The sequence below is a fragment of the Arachis ipaensis genome, chromosome B3 (genome assembly GCF_059453495.1).
Source record: "Arachis ipaensis isolate K30076 ecotype BB chromosome B3, ASM5945349v1, whole genome shotgun sequence".
Taxonomy (NCBI): domain Eukaryota; kingdom Viridiplantae; phylum Streptophyta; class Magnoliopsida; order Fabales; family Fabaceae; genus Arachis; species Arachis ipaensis.
Genome location: NC_142438.1, coordinates 146,392,812 through 146,413,887, shown reverse-complemented (window position 1 = coordinate 146,413,887; position 21,076 = coordinate 146,392,812). Strand labels below are relative to the sequence as shown.

Sequence of the window (21,076 nt, the reverse complement as noted above, 5' to 3'; positions counted from 1 at the left end):
CGTCTTTGCAAGTTCAATTGAAACATACAGAATTACAATTACATTATTATCTTGCTGTCTGGAAGATTACATTTCATCAGTTTTGGTGAACCTCTGATACGGGCAAACAAAGATTTGCTCTAGAATGCCAAGGAACCTACACTAAAGAATTAGAAATATATTGCATAGAATGTTAGGTATATATAAACAAAATAAGATCCAAACTTGGCACTGAATTCATGTACATACATATACACAGAAAATAATACTCTCATCAGTGAATGTCACCCACCCCCTGCTCTATCAGCTCCCTAAACTCTTGATCAGTGCTCTTAAGCATCAGTGACAAAGGCAAATTGATACCACTTTGCAACACCTCCATGTGCCTAGGCTTTATCCTGTTCTCCAAACTAAAAGAAAAGTACTGGGGAAATTCTTTCAGCTCCTTCAGTTTCTTCCCCATTTCCCCAACAAGATACTCAAACTTGGGCCGAAAATTAACTTCAATGTTGAAAGTGAGCAATGATGGACATCTCAAGACCATATCCTTAACCTCATCCTTAGAGAATCCTAAACTCTCCAAATACCTCAGCTTAGGGATTAAGGATTTCTCAACACTAGACACCAACAGAACAGGTTCTTGATAAGCCAGGGCCTTCAAGTCCTTCAAGCCAAATCTTCTAAGATAAAACAAAGTTGGCTTAAGCTGATCTACAACACTGGCGGTGAGCAAGTATGGACACTTATTGATAACCTTCCTAAAGCTATGATCCGGGACTTTGAGGTCGTGTGAGAGAAAATCAAAAACTGGGTCAAGCTGAGAATTAATGTCAGAGGTGAGAATCTTGGGGCACATGGAAATGATCCTAGGAATGTCCTTGTGCTGGATGTCTTTGGAAAGAAGGAAGGAGATAATGGATTGAATGGATTCCATTGAAGCTGTGGTTAGAGCAGGGTTCTGGGACAATGCTTTGCCAGCATCAACGCCCATGATCTCAAGGCAGAGGATTTTCTCTTTGAATTGAAGGGAGAGCCTTGCAGTGGTTAGAGGGTAAAGTGGGTGAGTTTGGAGGAGGCTAGTGAGATGAGTGTTTGTGTTAGATTGGTGAGAATTGAAAGGAGTTGTTGATGGTCTGTGGGAATGGGAGGATGAGAAGCTGCACATTGAAGTGTGTAGAGCAACCGCCCCAACCGCCCTAGCAGCACCTGACATGGTATGGTGGAAGTGGAAAGGGGGATGATTGTCCTGTAATAATATCTCCAATGAAATCCTAATATTATGCCACTATGGGATGACACGTGGAGATTACTTTCAAACTTGATTGGCTGAAAATAGATTGCCACATATCATTTCAATGTATCATAGAATTTGAGATTCTGCCAGTCTAGTAAATACGGGAAATCACAATTCACAGTTGCGCACACATTTTTTTTTATTAAAGCATTTGACTCTTTAACATTTCCTTAAAATAATTCTACTATTATTCTATTTTTCTTTCCTAATCTGGAAAGAGCTGTATTACACCATTTGGAAGAAAGACTAAAATTGGAACACACAAACTAAAAAATTTAAACTAAAACATTGAGACCGAAAGATTAAAACTAAATTAAATCTCTGTAATTTATTTGATGTAAAGTGTACATGACTGGTCAACGAATTATAATTCAAATGATATAATATTCTCATACTCACCTAAAACTCGCAAGTTTAAGTCTTACTCCTAACTTTGAAAAAAGAAAGTGTATATGAATGAAATATGTCTTAGTATTGTGTTTAATTCAAGATAAATATGAACATTTGAGTTAATATTTAATTTAGTCCATAAACTTATATGCGAGTTTCAATTTAGTCCCTGAAATTTCATTTGCCTTTCTTTAGTCTCCAAAATTTGTAAACGTGACTCACATTAATCATTATAACAATTTTCCGGCACAAAAATGTTAATGAAGTGTTGACATGGACAACCAAATGCCATGCTAGAATTTGTAAAACGACGCCATTTTGGTTTTGGCGCTCAAATAGCCCAAAAACGACACTGGATCACTTGCTTTTGGAAGAAAAGTTTCAATAAATACTACTTACGAGGCATTTTTGGTCATACGCAAAATTTGGAGACTAAATATTTTTTTTTTATAATTTTAGATAACCCCCAATCCTAAGAATCACACCACACTCACACAACATTAAAGGGTTCCTTTTCTAGTCTCTTAAAATATACACCACCTTAGTGCATCCTAACTAACATTATTTTCCTCAGTTTTTTACCCCTTTTTCCCGAATGGATTTATCGTGACATAGATAAGCACAAAACGTCATTGAATAAAATGGTAAATTAATGCATCATGTGCACAAAAATTGTCGAACAATGCAAATATTATGAGTTGATTATGGATGGATAATTTATCTAAATGAATCCCACCCCTCCCCAATTTTTTTTCAACCAAAGGTAGTAAAAAACAATGAAGGTTAAACACGAAACATCAAAGCTTAAATGAGATATGCAGAAGACTTAAAACCACTAAATTGCAGTTCAACTACAGATGAATGCCCAATTGATCGGCTTAAAATTGGATATGCATATCCATCGCAGTAGATAAATGGAACGATGACATTGACAGAGCAAAAATGCCCATATTATAGATGGGAAAATCTTTCAGAAACGGCGATTGTTATTCGTTGCACTAATTCATTAATCCCGCACCAGTGATACAAATTATAAATAAAAGGAACAAATAACAGAAAACTATTATAAAAAGCAAATACATCATCACAGTATTTACACTTAAATGCCTCTAACTAGGAATCTCGAAGCAAACTGAAGTTGTTCCATAAAAGCTTTAGTCTTCTACATAATTAATTAACCATGCAGATTAATGCACGAGATCTATAAGTTCTGCTGAACAACCGATTTATCTATTTATCTGTATACGATTATTTGCACAGAAACAGCAAAAGAGAAAAAAAAAAAGCAAAAAGTCTGCTAGACCCTCGTAAATCTCTACCCAGAGACTTTGAAATATACCTAGAGTAGCATGCCTTGACATCCTGCATTAAGTTTCGGTCACCCAAAATAGTCGGGAATAATGTCATCTTAAGAAGTGCAGTAAAACACTTGCATATCATATTTATGGATTTGGATCCTCTAAAGTTTGAATTTTACTTTAGAGAGTAAAGTGTGAGCTTCTCCCCTTGAATAATTTCTCTTTCATATTTATTATTGCTCCCACCTATGAAATCAATAGTGAGAGATCACACTTTATTTTCTAAAGTGAAATTCAAACTTTAGAGGATCTAAATCCCATATTTATAGACTGCAAAATGAAACACTTACAAGCAAATGGAAATAATCAAAAAGCACACCAATCTCAGAGTTGACCATGACTTCTGCTCATAGAGTGGTTGCGAAGGAGCTTTTGAGAAGGTGCTTGCTGATCATTCTGCTGGAAGATATTCAAGGGCGGAAACATGTCATTCATTACAGAAACAAGTACATGAGTCTTAATGTGTAACTGGCCAAGAGTTTGATCAGAGTCATCTCACTCTCCACTATTAATTACTATCATTTTTGTAAAGGTGGAAACTCAGGTGCAGTCGACTTCACGTGAATTTGATAGCTGAGAGCCGTTAGATGAAAATTTAGTCAAATCAGTCAAATCATCTAACGGCTCTCAGCTATCAACTTCACGTGAAGTCAATTGCACTTGAGTTTTTACCTTTGTAAAACTACTTTCCTATAAACATACTGATGATTGAATATGCATGTCTAGCAATGTAGAATTCTTCCATCCTTTTATATCCAACAAAAATTCTATTATCTGGATATAATTCAGTGAACTAGTCATGTCTAAAATAGCTTAGTTTGCACACGAAAAGGAACCAAATAATAAAAAAATTGCATTTATGCAATAGGATAAAAGAAAGTATGTATGTATTGATCTGCCAACATGAAATTAAAAAACAGTAAAGTGAAAAATCAAACTGCCCATTCTGAATAAGATTCATTCCATTCTACCAAAATTGGAAATTTAGTTATCAATCCAAAATAAATAAATAACTAGGAGGGGATAATGGAAAAAATCAATTGCCGAATGGGACTTACCTTGTAAAGGGATGCAGCAGACTCAGATTGTACAGTTGGAATTGCATTGTCCCCAAGAGACCGCAAAGCATCCAAAGCATCTAATGTCAGCTGCCAACCGCAGAGTGCAATTGCATCACTGCTAGTGCTTGGAACAGAATTAGCACAGCCAGCAGCAGCAACATTGCCATTCACCCAAGGGCAATATTGGTTGTGATGGGCAATAGGATCAAATTCTACACCACCTTCATAATTACTTTCACCTTTTGGAGGCCCTAAATAATTTAGCAGTGTTAGTGGCTTTCCCCCAAAAGTATGTAGCAACTAATTGATGAGCTGCAACAAGGCCTTGGAATGAATTAGAATATCCATTTCCGATATGGTATGAAAATCCATCACCCCACTAAGGAACATGTTTGGTTGGATGCATAGAAGAACCTTGAGACACATAATGGGGAATTCTAAGGAAGTGATGTTTTTATCTAGTTGTAAATTCTACATTAACAAGTCAACACCATATTCCACACAACTCCTTTCGTTAAGGTTTCAACCAAAACATTGGCAGAGTTCACAACAGCTCATATGCAGGCAAGCACAAATGATCAAGCAAGCAGAAACAAACGGTCAAACGTCAGAGTGTAACCAATTGTCTGTTAAATTTTATAATGAAAATTCAATTTTTACAATACGAACATTTTTTTCCATCATTGAAATTTAGGGTTTATAAAGGAGGAAAAGAAAATAAAAGGAATAATAAAAAAACTGGACTGAGATGATGTGTTTAATGAAGCATTAAGCCATGAACATCTACTTATACTGTTAATTTGGTCAAATACTAGTGTGATACAAGTACCCTAGATCAAAACAAATCAAGAAACACAATAAAATTACAAAATCAGGGCTCGCTTTTATCTCCCAACAAACAGAAAGGGGCACAAAGTTTAAGTTTTGCGATACCATTTGAAGGTTTTATATGGAGTGTTTGGGAGTGGTAATACAGCAGTAAAATCTAGTAAAATTAGTAAAAGCAAATCATGTCACATCTGCAATTAAAGGGAACACTAGTAAAAACCTTGGAAAGGTAATGAAATTACACAAATGGATTTAGTGTTAATGAAATTGTTAAGTCATTTAAGTCTCCATTGGAGTCCATCTGTAACCACCACCTATCTTCAATCCATCTTTGTGATTTCACCTCTACATTCTACCTACTTATGTACTCGGGAAGGGTAACAAGTAAAACAAGTCAAGAATATTGAAATAGAGAGCTTACCTATCCCATTTGCTAAAGCAAAATCTGGTTCGAGGCCACTTTTGTTGGTGAATGATGATTTACTATCCTTAATGATCTCTTCCTTGGTATTTTCACAAGCAGAATATATATTAGCATTGCAAGAATGAGATGGATGACTACTGGTAGCAGGTGGTACATTGCGGTTTTGACTAATCTTTTCACCACTTTCAACAGATTCTGCCTTTGTAGAACAACCAATTTTCGATCCACTGTCTGCCCTTCCTGCAGAGTGAGACATCATCTCCTGGCTATCTCCAACAGGACCTTCCCTGTTAATATCATCAGGGACAATCTCATCCATTAGACCTGGATCAGGAACAGATTCATCAGTTTGTCCCTGATTTTCAGCATCTTCTACTCTATGCTCCATTTCGCCAACAACACTATCAGCTCTGTGCACAGATATATCTGCTCCATGGATTTCAGCTTCATGACTAGCACACATTCCAACACTGCCTCCACTAATTCCAAAACTGATTCCATCTCGTGCTGGAGCAGTCACAGTTTCTGCATTGAAAAGTTCTTCCCCATAGTTTGTACTACTGACACCCACTTCACCAGGGACAGCTTCAGTTGCTGTTTGAAAACAAGTACTCTGTTGAGCTAGATTGCTGTTATTCAGTTCTGATGTTTCATTCATGTCCACATTGCCATGGGTGCTAGAGGAGGGGAAGTGGGCATCATCAAGGTCTCCAGGATAATTTTCAACACTTTCCATAGAATCATCATTTACACTATGACATACTGTATCCATTGCAATGACAGATGATGCACGGGTTGAGTCTCTAGCTGATTGGATTCCGATTATGCGGTCATTACCTTGATGCAATGAAGAAACTCGAGCACCAGAAGCATAAGCATCAAAACCCATCGAATGACTAGGACCAGCACCAGATGAGTCTCTTTGATGTGGTGAAGAATGTGTGTCAAAAATATCAGAGTCACGGGCACGTTTTGAGGGACCAGCTGAATATTGTCCACCATCTGTGACTTCATCACCATCACGATCAATCACAGTTCCTTCAACACTATCAGCCTGCTGCTGCAACCTGGGAACTGGCCTGTCATCTGAGCTTCCCCCTTTTTCAAGATTTCTCTTACGAGAGCTTGGCCCTCGTGATTCATATGAAGCTGCGCGGTCACCAATCTCACTGCCTGAAGGCTGGCCAATCATCAAATCCCTTCCCATATCTTCATCATGAGTATTTTCAGATGTTGCTGTCCTTCCAAAAGGAGTAAAAGAAAACCCTCCAGCCATAGTAAGATTCAAATCCAAATCAGAGTTTGCCAACAGTTTACCCTCATTTGTTGTTGCAACTTCATCACGGTCTTCGACCTGATCTTTCTCGGCATCATCAGCTGCAACCCAACCGCTTATTCCACTAGCTGCACTCACTCCACGAGTCAATCCTACCTTTTTGCTGGTATCAGGAATATCTATGCTGTTGGCATTCGGTGCAAAACGAGCAGGACGAGGAACAGTCAAGAAATCTAAAATTCTAACAGTAGCACCACATAAGCTACAGTCAAGCAACGGGGACCTACAGTCAAATCTAGACTCCTTAAGAGAAGCCTTTCCCTTTCTGGCGTCCCTTTTAGCACAAGCAGAAACTGCTTTCAGCCCTGGATCTTGAGTACGATGAAGTTGATTCTTGCCAAAAGAATATCCATTCCTTTCGGATTGAGCAGAGTGCTCTTCACAATCCTGGACATTTAAAAGCCACCGGGGTTCCCAACCACAAAGGCTTATAAGCTTTTGAGACTGCCAAAAGGAAGAAAGAGAAGCATATTAGCTTATAATAGTTGTAACTCAAGGATCAATTTGACAGCTACAAGTAGACAAAAAATATAAACATCTTACACGAGAAAATAAGCAGTGTGCCTCCTCATGAGAGTTTTCAAGCTCTGATATAATCTCCTGTTTAAAGTTTGCTTCTCCTGACACGAAATTCTGAAGCTGGGACAAAAATCGCTCAATCTGTGGACCTCGAGTAACACACATCAACTCAATTGCGGAGATTGCTACAACAGGGAGACAGGTAAACTGTACAAGTCCATCACATCTATCCTTGTAGCCACCAATTAATGCAGATTGGGGTGTTGGAGGGAACTGTACTAGGCTTTCTGGACAGCTGTTTCCTCTCCAGGCACAATTCACTTTGTGCCCAAAATCCAGTTGCCTGGCAAAGGATTCGCTGGCACGTTGAGCTTTTGGCAATTACAATAAGAAAATAAGTTAAAAACAGATTATGAATACTAGCAAAAACAGAGATGTTGTTTAGCATAGTTCTCAAATAAAGTATCCTTGACAAACTGACAATATAACAATATAACAATATTTCAAATGACTATATCAGAACAAGAGTTGCAATTTCACAATTTTTAGGAAGCAAATTATAAAAGATTTAGCTACAGTTGTTTACTTGACAACTTTGCAATCACCAACCTTCAGCTGATGTCCAAGATGATGATGATGTAAAATTCAGGCAAGCACCACATGACTCACAGGAAACTTTGTCTACACCAACACTCATCCAACCTTTCTGAGCACAAGCCAATGAATTGATGATCTGGAAGAAACCAAAGGGGGCATGTGATCCCTTCAGATTGCCTCATCTCTACTTATAAAACAGTCATAGTAGCAAAGATAACATATAGAGGAATAAAAAATAAACAAGATTCCTATTCATAGATAACAAATGACAAATGAATAAATCTTACATATCGATTCTTTCATTTAGACACTCTTCGTATAATTCATAAGCATAGACGCAAACTGCCTCAGGGCTAATAATTAATACTTAACACTGCATTTTTAGACATCAGACAAATAACTGCCTCTCCTCCAGGCCTATTGTTATAATTTACAAATGCAGGAATCATCAGTGACTCTATAACTCGCTAACCACTAGTAAATAAAAGAAGAAGATCATATACAACTGTGACTACAACATGTATATCTATTTAAAACCATAGGCACATCAAACCTGAGGCTTTCCAAGCCAACTTGAAGGAACAAATGTAGCCAATCGCCTCAATAGATCCCCTCTCTCCCAGGGTCTACATGAAGCTCTTGAAGAACCAGAGCCAACAGCACTTGTGCTCAGGGAAGTCCATGGTTGTTGAGAGCCAACACATGAGAGAGAAGCAGCTTTAGAGCCTTGTCCATGACTTGACCCATCTATGCTGCCAACATTCATTGGAACAGCTGCAGACGATGCGCCAGCAGAACTGGAATAATGATTAGGCAAAATTTAGTCAAATTAATGGAATGCAAAACACAAGGCACAAGTGTGCGTGACATGGTAGAATGACCCAAAGAGGAGGGGGGGGGGGGAGAGAGAGAATTCTATACATTTCAGCTCCAACAAGAGGTATAAACTTTAAATGTTCTTTAGCTACCTTCTAAGTTCTACCACAACAAACCACGTTCAACAAGAAAAATTCGACAACAAGGGTTCATATCCACAAGCATTAGCAATAACCAAAGCAACTAAAAGCAAAGAAAAAGTGTCTTGAGGTACGCAATGCACATATCCACTTAGCACACAATGAGCACTGAGACTTCACTAGATCCAGTTCTAATAGCAACCAGCCAACCACAACAATAATCCTCTTAGCTCTGAAAATTCTAACCCGAGTTCAAACCTCAGGGGCTATCAGCTATTCAGCAGAACAAAGATAATTCACATTGGGAAAAAATTTTACTGAAATCGTGAATATTTGAGGCCAAAACGAAAACCCTAATTTGGAGAAGAGTTGATGAGAGTGAACGCGTGAAGCAGAGAGAGAAAGTAAGTAGTACCTGGCAGCAGGTGTGGGATCAACGGTGCCGCCGGAGCTGATAACTTCTTCTCTCATCTCTCTCTCTCTCTCTCAACTTTCTCAATTTCCGAAGTAAATGAAATTCATGGTGTGGGAGAGAAACAGTGGGAATAATAGCAGCTTCGCTAATACGATCGAGTGTTAGCGCGTGGCCCCCATTGCGATTACGAATGTCAATACCATGCCAATGTAATGGGCCACTGGTTTTTCTTTTTTCCCTTAGAAGGTCATGTTAAAAGTTAAAATATTTGTTAATGTTATTTAACATAAATATTTTTAAAATATTAAAATAATAAATATATTCAAAATTTAAATTATTTTTTAGTTTTCAATAAATTTTTTGTATTAATATGTAATAACCTCATTAAATTAGGAGACACGCTAATAATAATAGCTGTAGAATATAGAGTTAATGTCTATACAGAGATTTTTTTTTAATTAAAAAATGTTAGAATTTTTAAGAATTTTATCAAAACTTACGACGAAAGTAAAAAGAAAATAGCTAAGAAGATTTATTCTTGTTGAAGAAAAATACGAAAAAATTTTGGCTAATTTTTTTTTATATTGATTAAATATATGTGTAATATATTGTTATTGAAAAATTAGGTATTTTTTTATATGGTGTTTTATTTAAATCAGACGGTCCAATTTGTTTGATGAAAAAAATAAATTACAAATTGGAAGGTCCAATTTACTTGAAGAAAAAATTAAACTCCAAATCAGAGGGTCTGATTTGTATTTTTTATTTTTTTTATTTGTTAAAATAAAAATCAGACGGTCTGATTTTAATATTAAAAATTTTTTTATTTTCGAAATTACAAATCGGAACCGTTCGATTTGTGATTGTTTGTTTAAAAAATAAAACAATACAAATAAATCGGTGCCTCTGATTTGTGTTATCTTATAGCCAAATAAAACACTTCTCTCCTCACACCATATTATCATACACGTTTTTCTCTCCCACCCGAAAAATCAAAAGCAAAAAATTTTGCTAAGTGCAATTTCTAATTTTTAGCAAAATAATTGTGATATTTGATATTTAAAAAAAAATACAGGACAATAAAAAAAATTAAAAAATAGAAATCATTTGGTATGATTTCTCTATTTCTAAACTTAACGGTCATATAGGTGTAATACCCCAACTGATGTCATATACTTGTATTATATCATTGTCATTACTCATGAGTAGTAATTCCTAGCAAGATTTCGGAAAGAAAGGAGAAGATCGACAATGAATACTTTTTATTTTTTTTAACAATTGAGGGAATAAAGTGTGATTTTTTATTATCAGTTTTATAAGTGAGATCAAAAATAAATATAAAAGAAAAAATAATAAAAAATTAAAAATCACATTTTACGATTTTCAATTCTTTTTAACAATTGAGAGAATTCATTTCTAAAAAGATTGAGATAAATGCGATGATAATACCAAACACACGTCTTTACAGATGAAGCAGTTTTTGTCGTACCATATCCTGTTTAGTGTTTATACCATGTTAAAGCTTTATTCATATCTCATCACATAAAAATTAAAAAGGAGTACTAGCTCAACAGATTTTATAATTTGTAATTATTAATAATTATTATTATTATTTTTAATGGTATAAAATTATATTTAATGGTGTGATGATCCCACTAAATTCAAAACATGTACCTTGGTTGCTATTGCTGGATGACCTTTTAGGTTGGGTTTGGTAAAGCTTTTTTAAGAGGTGCTTGTGCTTTTCAATTGTGCTTTTCAAAAGCACAAGCACGTCATTTTGCGTTTGGTAAATTAAAAAGCCCAAGTGCTTGTGCTTACGGCTTTTAAAAGTTAGGGGTGCTTTTGAAAGCACCTAGGAGGGAGCTTTTTAAAGCTGGCTTATGCTTACCAAATTTTTTTCATTTTCCCGCATGTATTTCCCGCAATTATATTGTCATTAAAATCCTCGTATATTTCTAACTTCTCATCCTAACCTTCACAAATTCTAACACAATCTTCATATATTTTTTATTTTTCAACCTAATCTTCACAAATTTCAATACAAATACATCTCTATCACATATTAGGTATGAACTTCTATTTATTTATGTTAATTTTTTTTGCGTTAATTTTGTATTTTTTCACTAGATCTATTATGTTTGTTTTTCTGTTCTTTGAAACGGGAAGAGGTTGATCTGGTTTATGAAAATCAATCATAAAATTTTTTTTGTATGAACATTAGTCAAAATTATAATAACATGTATATACATATGTAAATATAGATATATAATTATAAGAGTAGTTTATTTGAGATAAGTGTCCTATTTTTTGTGATCTATAAAGATGAGCCAATATATATAGGTGGGTAATAAACGTATCCAGTACTAACATTGGATTACATACAAATTTTATTATTGACTAATGATAAATTTATTTATATTAGTACAGAGAATAAATCAAGTAAATATGTTAATTATTATGATACTTATATAATAAAATAAATACTAAATATGTTAATTTAGTATTTTTAGTAATGATGTTTAGGATAAAATAAATTTTTATGATACTTATATAAAATTTTAAAGTTAAAAAATAAAAGAATTTATTTATTATATTTATGTTTATTATGAATTTTTTATTTTAACATTATTTTATTTTAAAATATTATATAAATTTTTAAAAAATTTGAAAAAAGAAATTATTTTTTGTTATAAACATGTTTATTATAATTTTTTTAACTTTTAAAAACTGTTTTACCAAACACAATTGTGGTGCTTGTACTTATTAAAAGTCATTTTTAATTTAATTTTACCAAACGCAAGTGCTGCAGCTTTTAAAAAGCTATCTTTTAAAAGACAGCTTTACCAAACCCAGCCTTAGTGCATGTTTGGGCGTCATTATTTTGTTAAAAAAAGATCTTTTTTCAATGAAAAAAAATCTTTTTTTATTTTTTAACGTATTTAGCAAATTTCTAGTAGTAAAAGTAAAAGCACTAGTAAAATAAAAAAAAGATCTTTTTTGAGAAGCTGTAATTTACATCTTTTTTTAAAAGATCTTTTTTCCTTAAAAAAAAGATGTTTTTCATGTAATAAATAAACAAAAAAGTACTTTTATATTGTTATACCCAAACATAATTGATTGATAAAAAGACCTTTCTACATAAGATATCCAAACATAAAATTACTTTTACTTCTCTATAAGATCTTTTTAAAAAAGATAATTCGAAAAAAGATCTTTTCTTAGAAGCTCACCCAAACAAGCCCTTAGTCTACCTTTATTCCCCTTGAATCATCAACTAAAATTCATAAATGAGAAATATCATGAGAAGTAGAAACTTGTAGTTGTATGCAAAGAAAGAGTCTACTCTAAAACAAGGAGGATGGAGTATAGAGCTAAAAAGCTTTAAACAAATAGAAATAGAAAACGAAGTAAAATGAATACTAAAATGAGAAGTCTTCACAATAGAACCAAAACTCACTCGGCATGGCGATCTCCATACAAGGAACCTTGGAACTCTTAGACTTTGAGAGCCCCTCCTTCTCACCCGATGCATCTTTGGCAGCAGAGAAGGATTGCTTGCCATTACCCATCCCAAGAGAAAACAGAGATACAAGCCGAGGACGGATTATATTAGCGATTTAAATTTTAAATTAGGGTTTAGTGTGCTTTATATTTTTATTTATTTTTTATAATGAATTAATTTCTAGAAAGTATTGTATTTTTTTTTTCTGAACTCGTTAGTATTCGACTAAAAGGTTAAAACATTTGTTATGTCATTTAATTTAAAATATTTTTAAAAATATAAACATAATAAATAATTGAAATTTTGATTCACCTTAAATTTTTCTTTAGTTTTCAACGACAATTTTCTATGTTTTTTATTTTGACAAAATTAATATTAAAAATATTACATGTGCAAAAAAAATCAGTTATTATATATTTATATAAATATATGTAATAATTAATTTATTTTTAAAATATATTTTATATTCTAACATATAATATATTTTATATAAATGATTAATTTTTTGTCCACACATAGCATAATTATGCTACTATATATTTTTTAGTCTGATTCCCATTACAATCAAACCAATTTATTTGCATTCAACATAATTTGATTTCATAACTACAGTAATATATAGGTATAAATGTGAAAAGTAATAAAGAATTGGAGGAAACAAACTGATAATTAGAAAATTGTATTGTATTTACATCATAATAAGTATAAATGTTTTTTTTTAAACATATATCTTAGTATTTTAAAAACTTAAATACTAAATCTAGTTTGAATGTAAGTCAAATATCAACTTAACTATATCACATTTGCCAATATTATACATACAGTAGTGCTATAAAATCCGCAGATTTTATTATTTTAAAATATAAATCATCAAAGTCAGCATTAGTCTTTTTATACATAAGTCCAAACAAAATCTAAATGCAGGCTAGAATTTGTTAAAATCTGTCATGAGACTTTTTCTTATATATATTTAATAAATAAAAGATAAAATATTATTTATACACATATAAAAAAATCATCTACTAAATTAATCATTATATATTTATGTATAAATATATATTATTTAATTCATTTTTTATATTTATATTTTAACATATATTATTCATTTGGTAACTGAATTTGTATACGTAATATGATTCTTTAAAATTAATACTAATTAGACTTGTAATTTTACAAGTTCTTTGCCTACATTAGTCCATTTTATTACACTCTTGGATTGTAGATATATTACTCCAGTTTTATTTCATTGCCCACGATATCTCCTAATCTAACATGCTAAAGATCAATACTAATCTAACATGCTAAAGATCAATACGCTGCGAATCTAAACTCTATTTAAAGAGTTTGCCGATGGACAATGAATTAAGGTGAGATTCAAATCTCGACACTTGTTTAAGCGGACAAGTGAGCTGACCACTTAGCTAACCCAAATTAGTTATGATACTCCGGTTTTAAAAGTTGTATTATGTTGTGCAGATTGCAAAAGCGCCTTTGCCTCCATATATATGAACACTGAAAGGCTACAAGGAATTGACATTATTGCCTTATCAAAAGTGTCTTTGCCTCCATAATTAGTACAATTTACAAAAACAAAATACAATACCACAAAACAAAGCCAGCAAACTTCTATTTTTGAATTTCTACTTAGCTGAACTTAATTACTCATTAACCTTATTTCACATAATACCATGATCCCACCAAATTCAAACAAATAAAGGTAATGAACACAAACTGGTCTATGTAGGCACTAAAACGAAGACTTCAGCAACACATTATTTAGAATTACTAGCTGCACCTTTTCCTGTACCTGTATCTGCTGTACATGGAAATTTGAAAGAGATATTACATTAGAACTTGAACTAGTTTCTTAAATTGCTGAGATTCTTTTCTTACTACCAAATAAAAGCAGCAGGACTAACCATCCAAATCTTCATCAATAGGTTCTGCTTTCCAAATGATGTCTTTCAGGCCAACAGATAGATTCTTATAGAACTGTAAATATTAAGTCATAAACAACCCACTTCAAACTCAAAATTAAGAAACCAACAATGGATATTTCTTTCTTTTTTTCATTTTATTTCTCTTGAATGAAAATACCTTGTGAAATTCCAATGTGTCTCCTCCACATTTTCGAAGCTCAACCATGTTAAGTTGAGGGGCCACCTCCAAGATCTGAGAAACCAGAATCTTATTATTTATTTGTTGGATTGAGCAATCTTGTGCCCTAAGGGCACATTTTAAGAGGATAATAATAGAAATTTTTTAAGTTTTTGATGTATTCAATGCATTGAAAATGTAAAACTGTTTATCTTTTCAATAACTTTCAAGAAATTATTCTTTTTATGGTATCCTTAAAATGTGCCTTATGGCACGTTAGCAAAACCCTTAAAATTGTTTACTTCTGAAAAGAGCATTAGAAAGAAGCAACACTAGTCGCTACTCGCTAGTGACGGAAATTAACTTAGAATGGACAGCCCAAATGACAAAAAGTAAACTTCGAAAGACATGTACCTCAGTTGCTACTGCTAGATGACCTTTTCGTCCACTTTTTTCCCCTTGAATCTTCAACTGAAATTCATAATGAGAAATATCATCAGATGCAGAAACTTGTAACAAGTCATTATGACAGAAATCAGCATTGTAGGCAAAGAAAGAGTATACCCAAAACCTTGGAGGATGGATTATATGACTAAAAAGCTTTAAAGAAAATAGAAACACAAAACAAAGTAACTTAGACCACAATAATTCACTTTACCTTAGTGTTGTTCTTCTTAACATCAAAACCCAGAGGACCTGCAGCCTGCTCAATTTTTGAGATTATCTCATTTGCTGAACATTTGGATGTGAATCTTGTCTCCCTTTTAACAAGTCCCTAGTTGCCACAAAATGTTATAATAACTATTAGTCTACTATGTAATTCAAAAACAAACTCAATTCCATCAAACTTGGATTATATATTCCCAAATCAGGGGACTTTTAATCACTGATCAATTTTTATCAGAAGTCTTCACAATAGATCCGCTTTTTTTTTCAATTCCATATTAATTTTCTAGGATGCAAAATACAATAAAAGAAAAAAACATAATACCATCTGCTTCTGGAAAAGATTTCTGAGGTTGAGGCCCTGGGATGTAGAGATAAGCTCAAATGCATTCATAGTCACAGGAGCCACTGACTCCTCTTCTCGCCTTTCCACAACAAGATTGTGTGCATCCTGTGAAGGATGAACCAAAAGAAACATTGAGATTAAGGTTGTTCCAAAGCATTTATATCATTAAGATCAAAAACTGAACCAAAAATGTTACCATTGCTTCACTGAATATAGCATTTATATCATCAAGACTGACATCTTCCTGCTCAAATCGAGGAGGCTTGTACCCCTTCTTGAACCACTCATTCTCAATTAACTCAGGAATTGTAATCCGCTGTTTCATGCCATCAAATATGTTCACATGTTTGGAGCAATACTGAGATGCCGAAGGGGGAAAAAAGCAAAAAACAAAACAAAACAAGAACAAAAACAAAGCCATCTGATAAAGAGCAGGGAAATACAAATAATTATTTAAGAGCATACCGTAGCAGGATTGGGATCGAGGATTTTCTTGATTAGTTTTTTGGCACTTGAAGAAAACCATGGAGGACAATCGTACTGAGCATTGAAAATCTGTTGAGCCAGAGTAAACAATGTCTTAGGAGCATTTTTATTCACAGAAGTCAACATATAATTTCATGTACATTGAACATTATGCTTACTGCCTAAGTTTTCAATAGAAGCTGCCTCAAAAAGCAGATGGAATTATAAGCATGCCAAATATTCCTTAAATGATTAACCCACAATTAGCTCATGAATAGTATGTTCAGATTCTTACCCTGTCTAATCCACCAACTTTATATATAAAGCGAACATATGTTTAAGAAGATACTATTCGCACCAACAAAAAGAACCAGAAATATGGAGTGTAAAATCACCTTTTTATATAAATTCATAAGGTTGTTGTCTTCAAAGGGCAAATAACCAGCCATTAAAACAAAGAGAATAACACCACATGACCAGAGATCAGCCTTTGCACCATCATAGCCTTTATTTTTTATCACCTATATGATAAGGGACATGATAATTTTTTTAGAGGGAAAAAAAGGGTAAAAAGACGTTGATGTGATAATTGATATGGTATTGGAGGAAAGTAGCAGCAACCAACACCTCTGGGGCAACATAATTTGGCGTACCACATGTTGTGTGAAGCAGCCCATCTTCCTAAAAAGTGATAGAAAAATCAATTCCAATTGGACACAAATACCTCCTAATTTTAATTCATCTAAGAATTAGTCACCATACTCACTCGAACTTGTTGAGGCAGTGCACTCAATCCAAAATCTGACACTTTAAGCCCTCCATCAGCACCCAGCAACAAATTCTCAGGCTGTAATATGCAAAACACGGTAACAAGTCAACTTTTCTTCCTTCTGTTTCTTTCCCATGCTTCTCTCTGTGTCTAAGGCTCAAATTAAGAGGAAAGTACATTCCCACAAAGGAACAACAATAATGACATAAGACTATAAGAGATATACCTTCAAGTCTCTGTGGCAAACACCTCTACTGTGACAGTAATCAACAGCACATATAAGCTGCTGAAAATATTTCCTTGCTTCGTCTTCTTTCAGCCTCCCTTGGCTTGCCTAGCCCAAGAAAGTAGCAACAAAAGCACCAAAATTATAGTGGATTCTGATGACAACAATTGACCTTTAAATACGTTTAAAAAGTTTCTTACAATTTTATCAAACAGTTCCCCGCCGGTCACAAGTTCCAACACAATGTATATCTTTGTCTTGCTAGCCATCACCTACACCAAGAATGCTGCTGAAGTCACTTACCATGGAAATGGTCAAATGTTAAAGACATGCAAATGGAAACACATTCCTTCTAACCTCATGCAAACGTATGATATTGGGGTGTCTAACCAGTTTCATTGTGGATATTTCTCGTTTTATCTGCAAAATGGTGAACAATATAATAGTTAAGTTGATTAAATTCTAATTGCAAACACAACCGTACATTTAGATTTTAACCACTATCATCCATTGCAAGTTTGATGAAGAATCTTTAAAGACTAGAAACTGGGTTGTCTATCTAGAATTCTACACACATACACAAATGTGGTTGTGGTGAAATCATGATCATCTATGCTGGCAATATATAATCCAAGAAACAAGTGAGACAAAGTACTACTACTACCACTACTACTACTAATAATAATAATAAAAAATTAAAACAATGAGTAAAGAAAGAACACTATTCTACACAAATATCAAAAAGAGAGACAAAAAAGAAATGAAAGAAAGCTATTACTTCAAGGAAGGAATAGTTGAAAAAGTAGATACCTTAGGTAAGAGAGTTGAGAAAATGACAATTTTGATTATGCACATCTCCACTGTTCTAAAATTGACTTATTATAGCCACCGACCCACCGTTTACTGTAGAACTTTATACACCATACGGCAGAACAATAAAACCAGTGTTTGCAAAATTTGACTTTTACTCATTATCTTAACAGTTACCAGGAACCAAAAAATTAAAAAATAAAGTAAAATAAAATACAGATGCAAACTCGTGCAAGCTTCTCACAGGACGAAATTAACCTCCCACCGCAATCAAATAAGAATATGCGCAGAATCTATTATGGATCAGCTTCAATCTTTTTTCAGCAAAAGAAACAGTTTCTTCTTCTTTTTTTTTTTTTTGTCTGAACAAAAAAGAGGTTGAGAAAGTAAGAATGGTACCTGGTTTATCATCTTGTGCTTGAGAACTTTCTCTTTGTCAAGGATCTTGATGGCCACGTTCTCCCCTGTCTCCAAGTTCCTGGCGAACTTCACCTTTGCGAAGTTTCCCTCTCCAAGTGTCCGACCCATCTCGTATTTCCCCACCTTCGTCCCGCCACCAGCACGGCTGCTGCTGCCGCCGCTACGTGACGTCATCTTCTTTTTCTTCTTGCTCCGACTATAACTTCTTTTACTTTCTTTCTTTCTCCGTGTATATGAGTTAGATTAGAGCGGGTATCAAGATCTCTTCTTTTTACACGGTTGCCACACCTGAGACTTTGCAACCCTCATCTTCCTGTTGATCTTTCTAAAGCCGAAACCTTGGCGAAGGAAATTCAAGCAGTCTCAAATAAAGAGTCAAACTTTGTGGAAAAAGAAGAAGTGGGTGGGGGAATTTCTGAGCGATTGATCGAATGAGGAGGAGGATCCCATGCGGCTTAGCATCGCATGAATGGAGAGAATAGGAGAAGAAATTGAATTCCGGGGAAAAGAGAAAACTATTTTTCTATTTCACGTGGGGATGAATTGAAAAGGGAAGGACTTGAATGTGTTGGATTGAGGGGATTGGATGATATCTGAAAAGGGTTGTTGGATTCGAGAGAGAGCGAGAGGGAGAGGGAGGTATTAGTGTTTTCCTTTTTTGACTGTTTGGGAGAGAAGAGAGAGAGAGAGAGAGAGAGAAGAACCTGAAATGAAATTTATGAAGGAAACGAGAAAGGAGTTGAATGAGGTATTTCTGAAGGAATATGATTGCTTTGAAAATGTGGCCTTGTCTTTTTCTGATAATACATTTTGTCTCTCATGTCACCTTGACGACAAATCCAACCTTGATAAAAATATCATTGTAGTTGTAGGTAGAATGTTCAAATCTAAACGAATCCAAATTAAATCGCTCGTCCAATTCAATCTAAATCGAAAATCGATTAAAACCGTACTAATTCGAATTTGGTTGGATTTTATTTTTTGTAAACCGTTGAATCGGATCGAATTTCGGATCTACTTTTCATAACCGATCCAATTCAATCCAAACTGCACAATGTGTTATAATATTATTATTTTATTATTATATTTATAATTATACTTATAACATGTTTAATTTGTTATACATTTTTATAGTATTTATATATTATTATTATTTAATAAATATTTTATGTTCATAATGTTATTTATTTATTTATTTATTTTAACTAACCTAGAATTCTATTTTCATTATTATGTTATCGTTAGTTTTTTAAGATATTATTGAGATTTGTTATGTCATTGTTGATTATTTAAAATTTGATGTTAAAACTTGTTATATGTATTTAATTTTTTTAATTTACAAAATCGCAAATCCAATTCAATCCAATCCGATTTTCGGATCGAATTTTTTTTTAAAAAAAGCATCCAATCCAAACCGCACCGCAAGTAAAATTAGTGTTCAGATTAGATGAATTTTTTACTCAAAATCGATCCAAATCGCACCGCAAACATCCCTACTTATAGGTACTATTAATTGGGTTGGAATTCTATTTATCTTTAAATTTTGAATTGAACTTCTGATACAATCTGATTATGCATATAAATTAGTAAATATTTTTTTAATATTATATTAATACTTTTTTAAAATTAATATGTATTTTTGGTTTTGTTAATTAGGAATAATTTAAATATACAATTAGTTAATAATACTTGTATTTTTATATGAGTATTAACATTGTTTGATAAAGAATAATATTATTAATTGGGTAAATTACCGCATTAAATGATTTCATCTATAATATTATTCAATTGTTATATTATTCAATTATTTTTTGACTTTTGTTGCAGGAATGTCTTTATAAAATTCAACCAACTTAAACCGATTTAGTATTATAGTTTAGTAAATCGTTTTAAATTAAGCTGATTTACTATATGAGGATATCACTATGTAAATCATCCTTGGTAAAAATGATTTAGTAGCATAAGTAGTACTACTCTCTAATTCAGTTTTAGTTAAACCGATTATAGGAAGATGAACTTTATAGAGTTAACATTCGACTTAAACCCTAAACTTGCATAGTTATATACGAGTTTTAATTTAAGTTTTAGAATTCCAATTACTTCTATTTAATCCTTAATCTTTGTAAACGTGACCCATTAATCTTTGAAATCATGTTTACTATACAGACGTTAATGAATACTGATATAGATAGTCAAATGTCATACTAAAACTTGTAAAACGAAATAATTTTGTTTTGGTGTTCAAATAGTCCAAATAGAATGTCAAATCATTTGCTTTGGAAGAAAAGTTTCAATAAATACGATGTTGGACTATTTTAGTGTCAAAACTAAAATAACGTAGTTTTACAAAGTACAACGTGGCATCTGATTGGCCATGGTAGCATTCTATTAACGCATATACGTTGAAAATTGTCCTAATGATTAATATGAGTCACGTTCGCAATGTTTGAGGACTAAATAGAGGCAATTGAAACTTTAAATATTTAAATTGAGGCTGGCATACAATGTCTTTATTTATGTCTCATCTGCCAAATAGAATTTTGTGTTTCTGTGTCCCTGTCTCAGCGTCCCGTGCTTGTAAACAAACGCAACTTATAGGAATTCCATCACTTATT

General features: G+C 33.4%; 3 protein-coding genes across 7 annotated transcripts; all 3 read right to left on the bottom strand.

The window, feature by feature from the left end:
- Positions 1-17: 17 nt before the first annotated feature.
- LOC107632041 (transcription termination factor MTEF1, chloroplastic) lies at positions 18-1,317 on the bottom strand. The gene has a single exon (XM_016335675.3). The coding sequence runs from the start codon at positions 1,190-1,192 to the stop codon at positions 254-256; it is 939 nt and encodes a 312-aa protein (XP_016191161.1). The 5' UTR covers positions 1,193-1,317; the 3' UTR covers positions 18-253.
- Positions 1,318-2,700: 1,383 nt separating this feature from the next.
- On the bottom strand, positions 2,701-9,406 carry LOC107632038 (uncharacterized). Of its 4 annotated transcripts, none has more exons than XM_021119986.2 (8): positions 9,158-9,406; positions 8,340-8,583; positions 7,799-7,922; positions 7,214-7,560; positions 5,332-7,114; positions 4,080-4,333; positions 3,312-3,420; positions 2,701-3,207 (listed from the first exon to the last, which is right to left on the bottom strand). In XM_021119986.2, the coding sequence occupies exons 1-7, from the start codon at positions 9,211-9,213 to the stop codon at positions 3,346-3,348; spliced, it is 2,883 nt and encodes a 960-aa protein (XP_020975645.2). In that variant the 5' UTR covers positions 9,214-9,406; the 3' UTR covers positions 2,701-3,207; positions 3,312-3,345. The 4 variants fall into 4 exon arrangements, with proteins under 4 accessions (XP_020975645.2, XP_016191155.2, XP_020975646.2 ...); XM_016335669.3 differs by having other exon boundaries at positions 2,701-3,025; XM_021119987.2 differs by having other exon boundaries at positions 3,312-3,417.
- A 4,786-nt stretch (positions 9,407-14,192) lies between these two features.
- LOC107632040 (CBL-interacting protein kinase 23) lies at positions 14,193-19,231 on the bottom strand. Of its 2 annotated transcripts, none has more exons than XM_016335673.3 (15): positions 18,441-19,231; positions 17,589-17,651; positions 17,432-17,503; positions 17,232-17,339; positions 17,003-17,083; positions 16,864-16,917; positions 16,632-16,757; positions 16,237-16,326; positions 15,968-16,087; positions 15,751-15,876; positions 15,418-15,534; positions 15,174-15,230; positions 14,760-14,834; positions 14,582-14,654; positions 14,193-14,478 (listed from the first exon to the last, which is right to left on the bottom strand). In XM_016335673.3, exons 1-15 carry the CDS (start codon positions 18,633-18,635, stop codon positions 14,435-14,437), a joined length of 1,401 nt encoding a protein of 466 aa, XP_016191159.1. In that variant the 5' UTR covers positions 18,636-19,231; the 3' UTR covers positions 14,193-14,434. The 2 variants fall into 2 exon arrangements, with proteins under 2 accessions (XP_016191159.1, XP_016191160.1); XM_016335674.3 differs by having other exon boundaries at positions 14,193-14,475; positions 18,441-19,190.
- Positions 19,232-21,076: the final 1,845 nt, after the last annotated feature.

Bases quoted from the DNA above. Each gene is read 5' to 3' on its own strand.
- LOC107632041 (XM_016335675.3), bottom strand. From the start codon at position 1,192: ATGTCAGGTGCTGCTAGGGCGGTTGGGGCGGTTGCTCTACACACTTCA.
- LOC107632040 (XM_016335673.3), bottom strand. From the start codon at position 18,635: ATGACGTCACGTAGCGGCGGCAGCAGCAGCCGTGCTGGTGGCGGGACG. The intron at 17,504-17,588 runs GTTAGAAGGAAT...TTCTTGGTGTAG, and splicing joins ATATCATACGTTTGCATGAG to GTGATGGCTAGCAAGACAAA. The intron at 14,479-14,581 runs GTTAGTCCTGCT...TTCCATGTACAG, and splicing joins TATTGATGAAGATTTGGATG to CAGATACAGGTACAGGAAAA.
- LOC107632038 (XM_021119986.2), bottom strand. From the start codon at position 9,213: ATGAGAGAAGAAGTTATCAGCTCCGGCGGCACCGTTGATCCCACACCT. The intron at 4,334-5,331 runs GTAAGCTCTCTA...TAAATTATTTAG, and splicing joins TGCTTTAGCAAATGGGATAG to GGCCTCCAAAAGGTGAAAGT. The intron at 3,421-4,079 runs GTAAGTCCCATT...AATATCTTCCAG, and splicing joins CTGCTGCATCCCTTTACAAG to CAGAATGATCAGCAAGCACC.